This window comes from Neofelis nebulosa, chromosome 2, assembly GCF_028018385.1.
Source record: "Neofelis nebulosa isolate mNeoNeb1 chromosome 2, mNeoNeb1.pri, whole genome shotgun sequence".
Lineage (NCBI taxonomy): Eukaryota > Metazoa > Chordata > Mammalia > Carnivora > Felidae > Neofelis > Neofelis nebulosa.
The window spans coordinates 29,593,903-29,608,081 of record NC_080783.1 but is presented as its reverse complement, the minus strand read 5'-3'; the positions used below and the strand labels follow the sequence as shown (position 1 = coordinate 29,608,081).

General features: G+C 39.9%; 1 protein-coding gene across 2 annotated transcripts in view; it reads left to right on the top strand.

Annotated features, from left to right (window-relative positions):
- Positions 1-14,179, top strand: part of ADAM23 (ADAM metallopeptidase domain 23) — a 200,124-nt gene that overhangs the window by 175,458 nt on the left and 10,487 nt on the right. Inside the window, exon 25 of one of the 2 annotated variants that reach the window (XM_058707532.1) lies at positions 10,868-11,040. The exons of the other annotated variant lie outside the window; for it this stretch is intronic. Within the exon in view, the coding sequence (XP_058563515.1) occupies positions 10,868-11,025 (158 nt within the window). The 3' untranslated portion in view covers positions 11,026-11,040. Of the gene's footprint in view, positions 1-10,867; positions 11,041-14,179 lie in introns of those variants that run through there. 2 annotated transcript variants of the gene reach the window in all.

Sequence of the window (14,179 nt, the reverse complement as noted above, 5' to 3'; positions counted from 1 at the left end):
GGGAGGATCCAAAGTGGGCTCCACGCTGACAGAAGTGAGCCTGATACGGGGCTCGAACTCATGAACCGTGAGATCATGACCTGAGCCGAAGTCAAATGCTCAACCGACTGAGCCACCCAGGTGCCCCAGAACCTTGTAGTTTTAAACTATTTTCCCACTGATGTGCTCATCATGGCTCAGTCTTAATTGTTTGGGGCCATCAGTTACTAATGTCGACGATATATCGTTGTCGACTTTCGATATTTTCTTCACATAAAGATCCCTGACTAATTTCAGTCAGGAGCGAGGGGGTGAATAAAAACCACAAATGCTTTTAAAGCATCATTAGGAAGTCCTCCAATTAATGAAGGGTCAGAATTATTTTCCAAGTGCATTTGCACTCCCAGTCCACTAACGTTGGTGTTTATCTCTCTGTTATGCCTCGGGGAGAAGGTCACCATTCCTTGAGCTTTTCTGAAACCTGTCAGCAGGTCTGGCTCCTTGACTGAAACAAGTTCTTGGCCACGTACGTGACTTCTGGAGAGAAAGCAAATGCCATGATCCCTCATTACCTGAAAATAGTTGTCCTGCTGGGATCTGCTGATGCTCCTCTGCCAGCTGATTGCGTCCGCACACACTTGCCTTGGTGTGGCTGCAAAGACTGCACTTGTGACCCCACAGAGTCCGCCCTTATGAGAACATTTATCCGACTGTGATGATCATTGAAAGCCAAATTAGCTGAGTAAATCTATTGGTCCTACAAAAACAAGGCAAAACAAAGCAAAGCAAAATAAAACAAAATGAAACAAAAATCTTTGTCCTGAATGATCAGGAGTATATCAAGGGTTCTTCAGCTCTCTTTGGAGCTTTAAATAGCTTCCAGTCTTCAGGGGGTAAATGAGCTTGCAGGAGAGCTCCATGCTTCTTCAGGCCCAGGTCTCGTGGTGAAGACACAAAAAAGGTAACTTGGATTGTAAATGACATCAGAGATGCCTCTGGCCTGCAGCAACAGACATAGCATTATGGGGCGATTGTAACTCCCAGAGAGATCGCGAATGGACTCTAGGCAGTAGCTTTTCCTATGTAGGTGAAATGGCTATCAAGCAAGGGTGGCAAATTATCACAATGAGCAGAACAGTGCAGTATAGGAGACCAGAGGGCTGGGGAAACTGAGCTGGGCTAGAGAGCACTTACCCTGTCTTTACTCAGCTCCAGTCAATTGTCACCACACGGAAAATTGGTTCTTTCCTTGGCCCTTCCGTTTATTTTTTTCACAGGAGCCAGAAATCCAGGTTTGTTTCTATTTTTTAAATGGTGCAGCCAATTCATATTTTAAAAGCACTGTGTGGGTCAAGGTGATGTAGCCAGAACCTGTCTTTGTGTAGGATTGAGCCTGTTGGCCCCTAGTATGTAACTTCAACGTACATCAGTAAGACATTTTCACACATGGCCCCCTGAAATCTTCGGACAGCCCCAGTGAGTACACAGACATGGCCTTGCTCCCAGGCGGGGTTGTAGGTTTCTGACTGAAGGATCATGCAGGTGTTCACATGAGTTCCCACTTACAATGCTGACTTACCGTTGTTTTGTGTGGATGGCGGCACAGCCATTGAAAGCAGCCCGCCTGAAGGTACATCCTTTTGGTGGTGGTTTGTGTGCCAAGCTTATTCAGATGTGTTCATTTGTAAGCAATGAACCAATCCTGCATTGGCAAATGGGCTTTTTCTCAGGGCTCATTCCTCAGTGCTCAATGAGACCTTGTCTCAATGCTCATTAAGGCGCTTAGTGACTCCTGGATCCTAAGCCATGTCTGCCACCTGTTAGAGAGGGTCTGGGGTTGATTATGAGTGCCTGTGACCTGGCAAGCTTAAGTACTCGACTAGATTCTTAAGACAGCCTTTCTTTCTGTCTTTGACTCTCAAAATCAATTGGATGTAGGCATGAATCAGCTAATCCAGAGGTCCTATGTAATTTTCTGGATCCAGGGAAATAGGGAAAAGATTTTTGAGCAAAGAGATGCTGAAACATTCAGCAGGAAGGAACAACTTGCGTTGTTTCTGATTAATTACGAAAAGCTACATGTCTATTGCAGAAAAATCGGAAAACAAACACAATTCAAAGAAAATCAAAACAACTATAATTGAGTCAACAAGATGTAACCCCCCTCCCATCACTATTTTGTTACTTTCTTGAATCTTTCATTTGTTTTCTCTCACCACTACGGAAGCAGCCCACAAAAGTAGGCAGCAAGTGGGTCTCTTTGAGGATGTGTTTCAGTCCCCCTCTCGTGTACGTGTGTGTGTGTGCTCATACGTGTGTGTCCTGTGTACTATGTTCTGTGTTCTACTGGCTCCAAAAAAGCATGAGACTATCAGATCATTAGGGCAAGGAAGTACTTTCTAATCTCTTGGCCTTAGCTCAGCCTGTTTCTTCTGCTGGGAAGACTTCTCTTACAGCCCCGGTCAAATTTCAGTGCCTCCCCAAGTGTCACTTCAAATGTTGCCTTCTCCATGAAGTCTTTCGTGGTCCTTCCACTGCTTTCTGGGGATGCACAAAGATGGCGGCTCCAGGTAGTGGTGGAACTGGAATGAAACCGCAGGTATTATAAGCTCCAGAGTCCATGGTCTAACCACATTGCTTTATTGTCCCTCTTTATCCCCATTTTACAGTTAAAAAAAAAACACAAAAAAACCTCAATGTCGAAGAGGGTTCTATAAGTGACAAGGCAGACTCAGGACACGGGCAGTCGAATTCTGGGTCTTTTTCGGAACCCAGGAGAACATGGAATATAGCATATATAACACAGGAAAATGAGCAGGTGGATGTTAGTGGTAGATCCTTGGAGAGAATCACTTGCTGCTTACCCCTGGGGGCTGGTTCAACAAGGGGTACTGTTGGAACCACTACTCACTGCCATCGCTGGGAGACAGGGAGTGTCCGAGTTCAGAGAATCTGTATGGTAGAATCTTCCATTTCTAAATGTAAATGTTAACCTTTTGTACAACTAGAGAGAGAGAGAGAGAGAGAGGCTAGTAGGACTGAAGGAAAAGCCTGAAAATCAGCCCTATGGCATTTCACTTAAGAGGGAGGGAATACGTAAACCAGCGTGAAGTATCTGCAGGACGTTAAGTGAGAGAAGAGATAGGATTTTTCTGTTACCTCTGATGAGTGAAGCAGTTTTCCATTATAAAACTGATGACTGAAAGGTTACAGAAATGCTATGTGCAATCCTGTATGAAGAAGAACTTCATTGAGTCAATGAGTAATATGAAAATCTTCTAATAAAGGCACTTTGGCTAGTTATGGTGGGTCAGGAAATATGATGCCCAGATGTTGCCCTGTAGGATATTACGGTTTAATAAAGGAGCTGAGAAATAGGGGAAGAATGACCATTTACGATGAAAGTGTCACACTAGGTAAAGGAAATGCAGCTAAACTATGGAGGATCAGAAGAGGAAAATGCTACAGAAGTGAAGGAAGGAGATCCACGTGAGGAATAAAGGGAGCATAAAGGATTTATTCCTCTGCTGAGAGTAGTGCCAGAAGGTGGGCATCAGCTGTGCATCCTTTTGAGGTTTGCCTCTACTGAAGAAAACTGCCCTTGTTGAAGCGGCCCACATCCAGTGGTGGATCAATGTGGGGTTATCAAGGCTCCACCTTGACTCAGGACAACTCTCAGGGCCAGGCCAGCTCCAAGAGCTCCTCCTCTTTGGGGCCCACGAGGAAGTTCATCTCCCTCTGCCCAGTCCTATTCCCTTCCCTCCTTGGTGGACAGCTTGTCCCTACTCTGCCCCAGAGTCTGCTTCCCAGGGAATCCCATCTGGGACAGTCGCCAAGCAGCTATGGGTTTTATCAGAGCGTAGAGTATAAGGAAGAAAGGAAGGAAGTGAGGATTGACCTGTAGCGCTGGATAAAGTTGTAGATTCTGAACTGTCGTGTGTGGACTTAATTCTCTAGCAGTTGGAAGCAGGTTTATGACGATCAGGGTAAGGGAAGCGGTCTGGCAGTAGTATATAAGATGGATTGTGGGTCAGAGAGCTGGGAGGTACCATCCAGACAGGTTAGGATGCCAGTCCCATACCACAGATCCAGGTAATGAGGAATTGACATCGGGCTCTGGAAAGGCAAAAAAAAAAAAAAAAAAAAAGAGTGAAAGAGGCAGATCACATGGGTAGGATCAACAGAAGCTGGCAGCTGGTTGTGGGAAGGAAGAGAGAGAGAAGGGTAAAAGATGAAGGCCAGGCTTGATACCTGGTAGTTGGGATGAAGGGGGCAGCCTGGAGGAGATCCTGAATTAGGGGGCAAAGATGTATTCCATTTTGGATCTGTTGGCATCGAGGGGCTTGATGGAAATCAGGTGAAGTTGTCCAGCAGGTTAGTGAAATGAAGATATAGAATATCTTGGAGGGGTCAGGATGGAAATATTTAACTCGAGTACCACCTATAGATGTAATAATTTGAGCCATAAAACTAGAGGCAAATTCTTGAAGACATATTACAGAAAGGGAAAGGAAGAGAGTGAGGGAGACAGAGAACTGATGAGATTGGGCGAAAATATGGAATAAATGGAGCAGAGGAAGAAGATGACTTCCATGAGATCAGTGCTATGGGCTACAAGATACTACCGGCAGTGGAAGTGAATTCCGTTGGTCCCAAGGACAGAATGTAGCAAGAAGGGGTGAATCCAATCTTCCTGCGGTAGCCATGATTCCAACCAACTTGAAATCAATAATGACTTTCCATTAAGGGAGTATTCAACTCCCCCAAGTCTTGGGAGCTTCACTAGGATATATTTAATTTTTTTGAGGAAAACTGGGATATCCAACCTTGAAAAAACTTTTGACAGGATCTCCATATAGCAGAAGAATGGATTAAAAAAGATCCTTTTGCTTCCATTACTGTAACCATAATTACACTTTCTTTAGTCCAAAGCTGAAATTATGAGCACTTGGCATTCCAGGAACGAGAGGTGAGAATGACACTCCCAAACTTATTAGAAGCCAGATATTGATTTATCAGCAGAGTGGTTGTTTCTTCTCAACAACGCGGTGGCTCTCCACAGAAAAATACTGCCCCTGGGCCACAATGATGTAAATGTGGATGCATGGCATAAGGTGGAACACAATTAAGTCGTCAATTGTTCTTCAGTCTCAAAATTACATTCTCAATACTACACAAAGAAGCGGGGAGGTGCCGAAGACATTTTGTTGGGCATTTTGAGAAATGTGAGTTGAACAAAGGAAATAAAAGAAGGCAATCCAAGTAGAAAGTCATGGTTATAGGTAATCAACATGACTCTGTAGTTCAGTGAATTCTCAGAAAGTTGTATAACCTCTCCCTTCCTGGTGATGTATTGCCCAGAGCCGCATTTCATTAGCTATGGTTAGAAATGAAGAAATAAATTCTTCTTTATTAAAGTTAAAAAAAAAAAACTCTGAGAAGACCTTGTACTCAAATATTTATATGAGACCAAACGCTCAGATGAAAGGAGGAAAATGTAGTCAATTCAGTCCATTTTGGCTTTGTTCTCAGGATATATATACCGAGTAGGTAGTTGTCCATATAAAATAAAAAGCCTTTTGCTTTTTAGAGATGAATGAATTACAGATGAATGTCCCTGGAAGAAGTCCTTTGACTATCAAAGTTTGTACCATTTCCAGTGAGTTACCCGGAAAGGCAAACAATTCATATATCCACATTTCACATATCACTTATATTAGTGGACTATTACAAATATTTTATAACATAGATCATCTCTTTGTTTGTCTGACTTTCCCTTTGTTTGGCTATAACATGGATCATCTCTTTGTTTGGCAAAACCTTATTTTGAAGGTTAATTAAATAGCTCTGAAATTAGTTTGGTTGGAACACTTTGTGTATATTTACTTTTATTATAGTGAAAGAGAAAGATGAATTTTGAATTCCTTGCACAAAAAGTGATCGATATCTAAAACTGAGTTCCTTGCACAAAATGTGATTGACAGCTAAAAATAATGTTGACATCTTGCTTTTGAAATAAGAGAATTTTTTTCCCCACCACAAAAGATTTAAAACCTGGAAGCACCCCTAACCGAATAATCCCAGCCCTTTGTAATACTCTTCTCCCCGTCTAGATTTTACGAGAGTCTGAGAATGCCTTCAATTCCCTATTCCGTATGAGAGAGCCTGTTCTATTGGATGTATCATGGGGCTAATGCTTGTTCTGGGAACCATTTTAGAAAAAGGGATAAATGTGGGATCATGGTTCTGGACAGAGTGTGGTTGAACTATAGTGATTTAGAAATGAGGTGGGTCATGTTTGTGAATATGACTTTTCTCAAAAATGGTCAGACAGGTCATGAGTCTATTAGCATACGAGCATGGCTTTAACTTTGTTTTGTTTGTTTTGATTTTCTCCTTAGTTTTACTGTTTTTTTATGGCGTAAACATTTACAACTGAGGCAGATAAACAAGGGGTTCAATAGTCTTTACAAGCAGCAGCTCACCAGTGTTGCCAAAACTGCCAGGCATTTGATGAAATGTTAAAATAATACACATGCTTCTGGTTATGTGGGTCATTGCTTGACATCTTTCTGGTCTTGAAATGGATTAATGCAATGGTCATATAGTCATATCATAGATTTCCTTGAAAATTCTCTTGCTCCTGTTACCTAGTAAGCCAGAGGTGTTGAACTGAAAGCTCAAGAAATTTGTTCCAAAGTCAGTGTTTTCTGCTGGGGATGGCAAGTTATGTTGGACGTCCAAGGTAGATGTCATGTTTGAGTACAGAAGTGGTCAATTTTCTGATAGCAACTCTGGATCAGGTTTACAAGTTGAAAACAATCACAAATGTATACACAGGAAGGGATAAACTTCTCACTACGACGTAATCGATGCCTTGGCTGATGTCACATCTTTGTTAGAGTCTAGAAGTTTTCTGCATGGTCATTAGTTCAAAGTCAACTATGAATGGGTGTCCCAAGATGTTAGTTAGGTATGAAACTTCATCTGAATATGGGATCCCAAGATGGGATGGAGGTACATATACATACATACATACATACAAACATCTATATATACATATATATTTGAATATATAACCTGCTTTTCCATATCTGTGCCTATGTAAATTAGGTATAATTAAATTCCCTTAGAATATAACCCTCAGATATGTCAGAAGCATGGAGCCTGCTAAAAGAAATGTACTCTTCTTCAGGAGCTGCTGGCCATTAGGGAAGGGGTGGATCTCCTATTATTTGGAAGGTTTTCAAGGAAGAGGTTGGGGAAGGGTTAAAAAGAAGCCTGATTGCAGAGTGGTTGACTGGTGAAGACGCATATGCTCTCCACATATCTTGGTAGGTTTCAGTAGTTTCGCATGTGTATGCCTAATGACACTTGAATTTGGTTGATACAAGTCAAATTTATAAGCATAAGGGGCTGATTATGTTCTAATGAGTACTAATGCAATCTCAAAGCTTCCATGGATTGAAGGCCTAAAAAAGTTAGAGGACTGAAGTCACTTGTACAATAAAGCCATGTTTTTCTTCTCAATCTCTATAGTAATACATGATTTTATTTCCTATATTTCACTCTTGCTCTTAAATTATCTGGTTTATATATTTGTTTACTTAAATATTTTTGGTCTTCTCTAGTAGAATGTAAGTTCCACAAAAGCAAAGATTTTGCTTACCTTGTTTATTGACATATGTCCCCCATGCCTGTAACAGCAAATGGCATTGTGTTTGTGTGTGTGTGTGTGTGTGTGTGTGTAATATTGAACAAATGAATTGCTTTGGTTTGGGCATATGCATCAGTATATTTCAATACCTTATTCTTTGCCTGTCTTCATCTACTATGTTCCCCACTAGGTTCTGGGTTTATGAGTGGTTTAAAACATATCTTGATGGTCTCTCATTGCACTTAGTAGAGGACATGCTTTCAAATAGTAAATATCCAGTCATCTCAACAATCTCCTTTCTTCTCAGGAAGCTGCTGTGGATGGACCCTCACATTTTATTGTCCTGACCTTACCCCAGAGAAGGAGCACAGGGATGGGGACTGATGGTCAAAGGGAATAGAGTGTGCTTATCCCAAGAGGGACTGGAGTTCAGGACAGGGTGTTATATATTTCCAGTTTCCCTCGTTGTTTTATTAGCACTAGTTAAATGACTAGGTGCTCTAATAGAAGACATCCTAAATAGCCAAGAAATTCTTTTTTTGGTGAATGAAGTTTTGCATCATTTGTTTTATCTGAGGAAAGAAGAACATCAGCTCAACAAGGTCGTTTTCTTAAAGACCTTCCATAGGTGATATGGACTTAAAAAAATTTTTTTTTGCTTGAAATATACATAAACAGAATGGGATTAGTCATAATTCTTGGTCCTTGATATACTCTTTCATTAATCCATTGAACTTTTGTATGCAGGTATTTATTTACTTGCCTACCTATTTATTTAAAAGTCTATAATATATATAAAGAATGAATCTACTATTCACTGTGATGGTCAGAACATTCACAGTAACTAACATTGTGCGAAACTCTGTGTGAAACTGTCTTGTCCAATGAACTCTTCCCTCCTAATGTAGTTACTACCTTGATTCCTATAATAATAATTTTATTGCCATTTGAAACACACAGTTATATTCTTTTAAATATTCCTAATAAATGTGTTGCTTGGTTTTAGTTGTCTTAACTTTATAAAAAGGGTATCTGCATTTGTATATAATCTTTTGGGAGTTCTGTTTTCCTTTTCAATATATTTTTAAAGCCATCCACGGTGTTCCAACTAGCTGTACTTCTTTCGTTTTAACTACTGTGAAATAGTCTGTTGTGTGACTATACTACAATGTATTTATTTATTCCCTACTTTTTGGGATTTTGTGTCATTTCTGGTTTCTTGCTGTATGAATGGTATCTCTGCGAACATTCTTGTACATATTTAGCAATGTACAAATGCAAGCATTACTCTGGTGTTTGCACTGAGAAGTTATACTTACTCATAGGGTATAGCAATGTTTAACTCCTCTCTATAATGATTATACCACCTCTAATTCTTAATTTCAATGATTTTCTAAATCCAATGTTTCTAGACATTTATTTCATCAATGGATTATTCCCATAAATCATCAATAACAAATTGAGAAAGCAGAAAAGACTTTTGGAATTATATAATTGGACCCATATGATTTGCAGAGAACATTGATGCGTAGGAGAGCTGAAATGCCTTGCTCAAAGTCCTAGAAACAAGGGGCTTTCAGTTGTATCCCCAAGTAGCTTATGCAGCCATCACTGTATTTTTACTAGCATCTTCTATTTCTCAAAGAGAAGTGAATATTATTAGTGAATAATAGTGAAACTTCCAGTTTTAAGATAAAGAAGTTAAGACCTAGGAAAAGAAAAGATAAGCAGCAAAAGAGTTATCCCAATTTAGGGTTAAAGTTGGCTCATTTTCCTTCAGTTCACATTGCCTTGTGGGGCTGACTTTGCTGTTTGCTTCTCCCAAAGCCATTCCCAACTCCCTGCACAAAGTACTTTACCCCCTTCCACTGGAGCTTTTTTTCCCCAGACTTACCTGCATCTATAAATGACCATGTGGCCTAGGGGTAGCCTCTTAATTTAATGCTAAGTCCATGGTTTTAGGAATGTTTTCATTTTCTTGATTAAAAAGTAACGGAGGTAGCTGGGCCGGAACAATCCTTCTACTTATTTCCTGCCTTGAATGCAGATGTGACGTCTGGAGCTGTGGCAGCTGACCTCAGGGTCCAAGGCAAGGATAAGGGAATCAGAAATGTAGGGCCTGATATTTTTGGTCACTGAAGTAATATTAGCACCCACACTTCTCCAGACCTCTTCTTAGGTAAGAAAAAGAAATCCCTTTTTATTTAAGCTACTGTAGTCAGGTTTTTTGTTATTGCAGCTTACTGTGTTTCTAGCTAATACAGCATGTCACCAAAATGATCTCAAACTAGATTTAGCATGTTTCTCATTTTCCAGTGCCTGAAAGTTAAACTCTCGTCATTGAATGGAGATGTCTTTTCCTCAAGGAAAATGATTTGATACTTTTATACTTAGCATCTTCTTTTAGATTATACTCTTTCAATAAAAAAATTTCATTTCAGAGGATGTGTTTATAATTAAATCAAAGTAATATCTCCATCCAGCAAAAGTATGATAAAAAGTTTGGGCACTGGATAAAGAATAAAAACTGGGGGAGCCTGGTGGCTCAGTCGGTTAAGTGTCCGGCTTCGGCTCAGTCGGTTAAGTGTCCGGCTTCGGCTCAGGTCATGATCTCACGGTTTGTGGGTTCGTGCCCCGTGTTGGGCTCTGTGCTGACAGCTCAGAGCCTGGAGCCTGCTTCCGACTCTGTGTCTCCTTCTCTCTGTGTCCCTCCCCCACTTATGCTCTGTCTCTCTGTCTCTCAAAAATAAATAAATGTAAAAAAATTAAAAAGAAAAACTAAATTGGCTGACTGACATTTTAATTTCTTTGTCCAGTCATAAGAAAGAAATATGACCAATGCAGAGTTGTTAAATGACACTCACTACCCCAGTCTCAGGTTCAAAATGAGACTATTCTCATAAATAAATTCAATCCACACTGATTGGGCTTTAAAGCTGAGAGAGTAGTCAGACATGATCCCCATTCTGAAGGAATGGTTTGGGTGGGAGTAGGAAGGTGAAGAGAGACAGATAAGCATGTATATGAATTAGAATATAGTAAGTGCATAATGAAAGTATGAACAAAATTGTGGCAGAACAAAGTATGAACAAAATCTGGGGCAGAGAAAAGCTAACTCCCTTAGAGGCACATGGGTCAGGAAAAGTTCCTCATCCCAGGAGCCCTGCTCATACTGTGAGATGTTTTTATGCCTTCGACATATAGGTCTGTGTCCTTATTGTTCTTTCACAGATGTTTTCTTCTGGACAAAAATCCATGATTGTCACTGGACCTCTGACTTTTTGACTGTGAACCCCTCTACTCCTCCCACATATGGTGAGATAGAGGTTTTATGTTGGTTTTTTTTCTGCTACTCTATAATTAAAGCCTTAGGGAAAGAAACTTGCTAAAACTTCAGACCTTTGTCATAGTTGCTTTGGTATACAAACCAAATTGAAAACGAATCACTGGTGTTGTAGTCTCCTTTGGAAATGAGTAGCCCAAAAAGACAGGACTTACAATGGTCATTTTTGAATGACTGGGATTCTTGTAAGAGATAAACTCAACTGTTGACAAAGCCATAAGGATACCTATTGGCTTTGCAACCTACTAGAAAGAATGTGCAAAGGATGGATGTATCTTGAGAAGTACCTCCAAAAAACCCACCATTGTGCCTATGATCACAACTACAGTAACTTCACTTGTACAAGCAGGAAAAACATGAATGAACTATTCCTGTGTCACGGAGTAACTTTCCTTTTCTGCACATTTTAGAATCAATGCCCAATATCATCTGACTACTTCACTGCAATGTGTCCTTATGAATTTGATGACAATTAAAGAATGACTCATCCACTTACCCCAATGGGCATTCCAGGAAATTGTCCTTGTTTATTGCCATCTTCACATTATGGAAAAGCATAAAAGAATGAGAGAAAGTAATTATTTTTACTATCTGATCCTAAATGTTAAAGAAGCACCCTATTCTTAAAGGCTGCCCCCATCATTTGCAAATTAATGCACTGCTGAAGATGCAAACTATCTATATAACTGCTCTTGAACTTCATTAAAATTAATCGGAAGTCCTTTTTAATGTCTTTGAGAATTGCTTCAAGTGGCAAAAATCAGGAAATCTACCCATGGGGCACATTCAGCTAATTGCGATTTACTTCTCAACTAGTCATTCTTTTGCCCAAGGCTGCAACTGCATAAAACTGAAACAACTCTTTGGATGACAAATGCCAGTCAAACCGGTTTTTTGGCATCACGTAATTTTAAATGATCCATTGGTTCTCCAAATATTTTTAACAAGTCAGAATGATGATATGATAGATTGATTCCAGATATAGCTTATTAAAATGATTCTCTAAGTTGGACCCGCCATATCCTCCCTCCCAGTTGGTACTGGGGACCTAGAGGAGAATAACGATAGACTACACAGTGAAGAGAATAGAGAGTGACAGATAGTAAATGTTCTCTGTTCTCATTCTTACCAGCTAAGTCACCCAGGGAAAATCCCTTAACAGCAAAATGGGGGAAGAGGAGGATAACATACGTTTTCCTTAGGGTCACATGAAACCAGGTATATGGAAACAATGTTTTGTAAAATGTTGCTGACTAAAAGTCATCATCGTTAGGGAGAGTTTAGTCTATGGAAATGAAGTCACAAGGATAAGATATCAAAATAAACATTCTAATATGTTACACAGAGCATAAAGTGTTTTATTCAAATGATTTGGTGGTGGCTTTTTTTTTTAATCTAAATTCCAGAATTAGTCTGCTATTTTTCTCTTGCAATCATTAAGCTGATGAGAAGGCCCAGATAAAAGACATATATTTCTTCCCAAGAATCTCTCCAGATTTCTCTGATAACCAAGGAATGAATACTGAATATACATTACAACAGAGTATATAGTCATTAGGATCTGCTTTTAAATAAAAATATTCAGGCATGCCTGGGTGGCTCGGTCAGTTGAGCTCTCAACTCTTGATTTCGGCTCAGGTGGTGACCTCACAGTTGGTGAGATTGAGCCCCGCATCGGGTTCTGCACTGACAGCACAGCACAGAGCCTGCTTGGGATTCTCTCTCTCCCTCTCTCTGCCTCTCTCCCGCTCTTTCTTTTTCTCTCAAAATAAGTAAATAAACATTTAAAATAAATACATACATAAATAAATACATAAAATATTCAATAATTTAATTTTCAAGTGTAAGCTGGTGAATCGTGTTTATGAGAAATGTTTACAGCTCATTATTTTCCAGGATGGCACTACAAAAGTTATACTGAAGGTCAAAACTTCCAGTTCCCAGTAACTATATTAGGAAAAAAAAAAGATATGAGTAGATACTAGCTAGACTTTTAAAAAATGTATTTTTTAAAGCCGTTACTCCTATTAGCAAGAACCGTAAGCCGTTTCACTGGGATAGCAATGCCACACATCCTCAGCTTTTACAAATAGCGGCGACCATTTCAATTCATGATGTTCACACTCACAGGCGAGGTGGAGCTCAACCACAGGGGTCTTTACCTTCAACCCATTTCAGCTGCTCCTTTTAGTGGTTGTGCTCAGAATTCAGAGCTGTCCCACCTCTAAAATGTGAAATGTAAATATCCCTCTCCTTGATCAGAGCCTCTCTGCCTTTCAGTACCTTCCTTCTTTATTCCTCTTACACCTGCCTTTTCCCTCCCTTATTGAGACCTCTCATTGCCTCCATTTCCTTCTAGTCTTCCTTCTCCACCCCAGTCTCTTCTCTTTTGCTAACTTGCTTTTATAAGTTAGTCCTTGAGTCCTTTGCATCCATCTGTGTCAGCATTTACCCAACTCTAACACTAGGCGAATGTAATAATGACCATTCTTTTCTCCTACGTTCAGTCAGATGAACACCGCAGGAGAAAAATAATAACCAGCATTTTTCAAGTACTAGCTACACGCAGCACCATTCTGAGTATTTTCTGTGTACGATCTCGTTTCATTTTCACCAGCCACAGGAGACATTTTTGCTCATTTTACATGCAGGAAAACTGTTTCACAGAGGTCAGGTTGCCCATAACATTACATCAAATCACGAATGCGGTCAATTGTAGACATCTTATTATTTTAAAAAAGCAAAAGAAAATGCTGCAGTTCTAACTACAAAGTACCATCAGGTGATAGACACATTCTGATTTCAATGGTGTTAAATGTTAAAAAAAATGCATCTAAGAATCAATGAAATATGACCTATGAGAAAGATACAGTGTAAGCCCAGCTAGTTTGGCTATAGAATATAATAGTCTTCATTCATTACGTTATTTTGCCTCATAAAAACCAGGCATGCATGCATGCAAATTTGTGGTCTCAAACTTTGCCTGGACTTTTAGTACTTTCTTTAGTCTCTCTTTCTTTCTTATCTCCTCTCATATCTTCAGTGATTATCCCAAAGTCTTTTCACTCTTAAGTGCCCTTCTTAACACCTCCCTTCGTTCATATTTTTGTGGCTGACTGTGCGTCTTACTTCACTAGGAAAATTGAGACCATCGCTCACCATCTCAACTTCTTCACTGCTGCCCACCTTTTAACCTACAG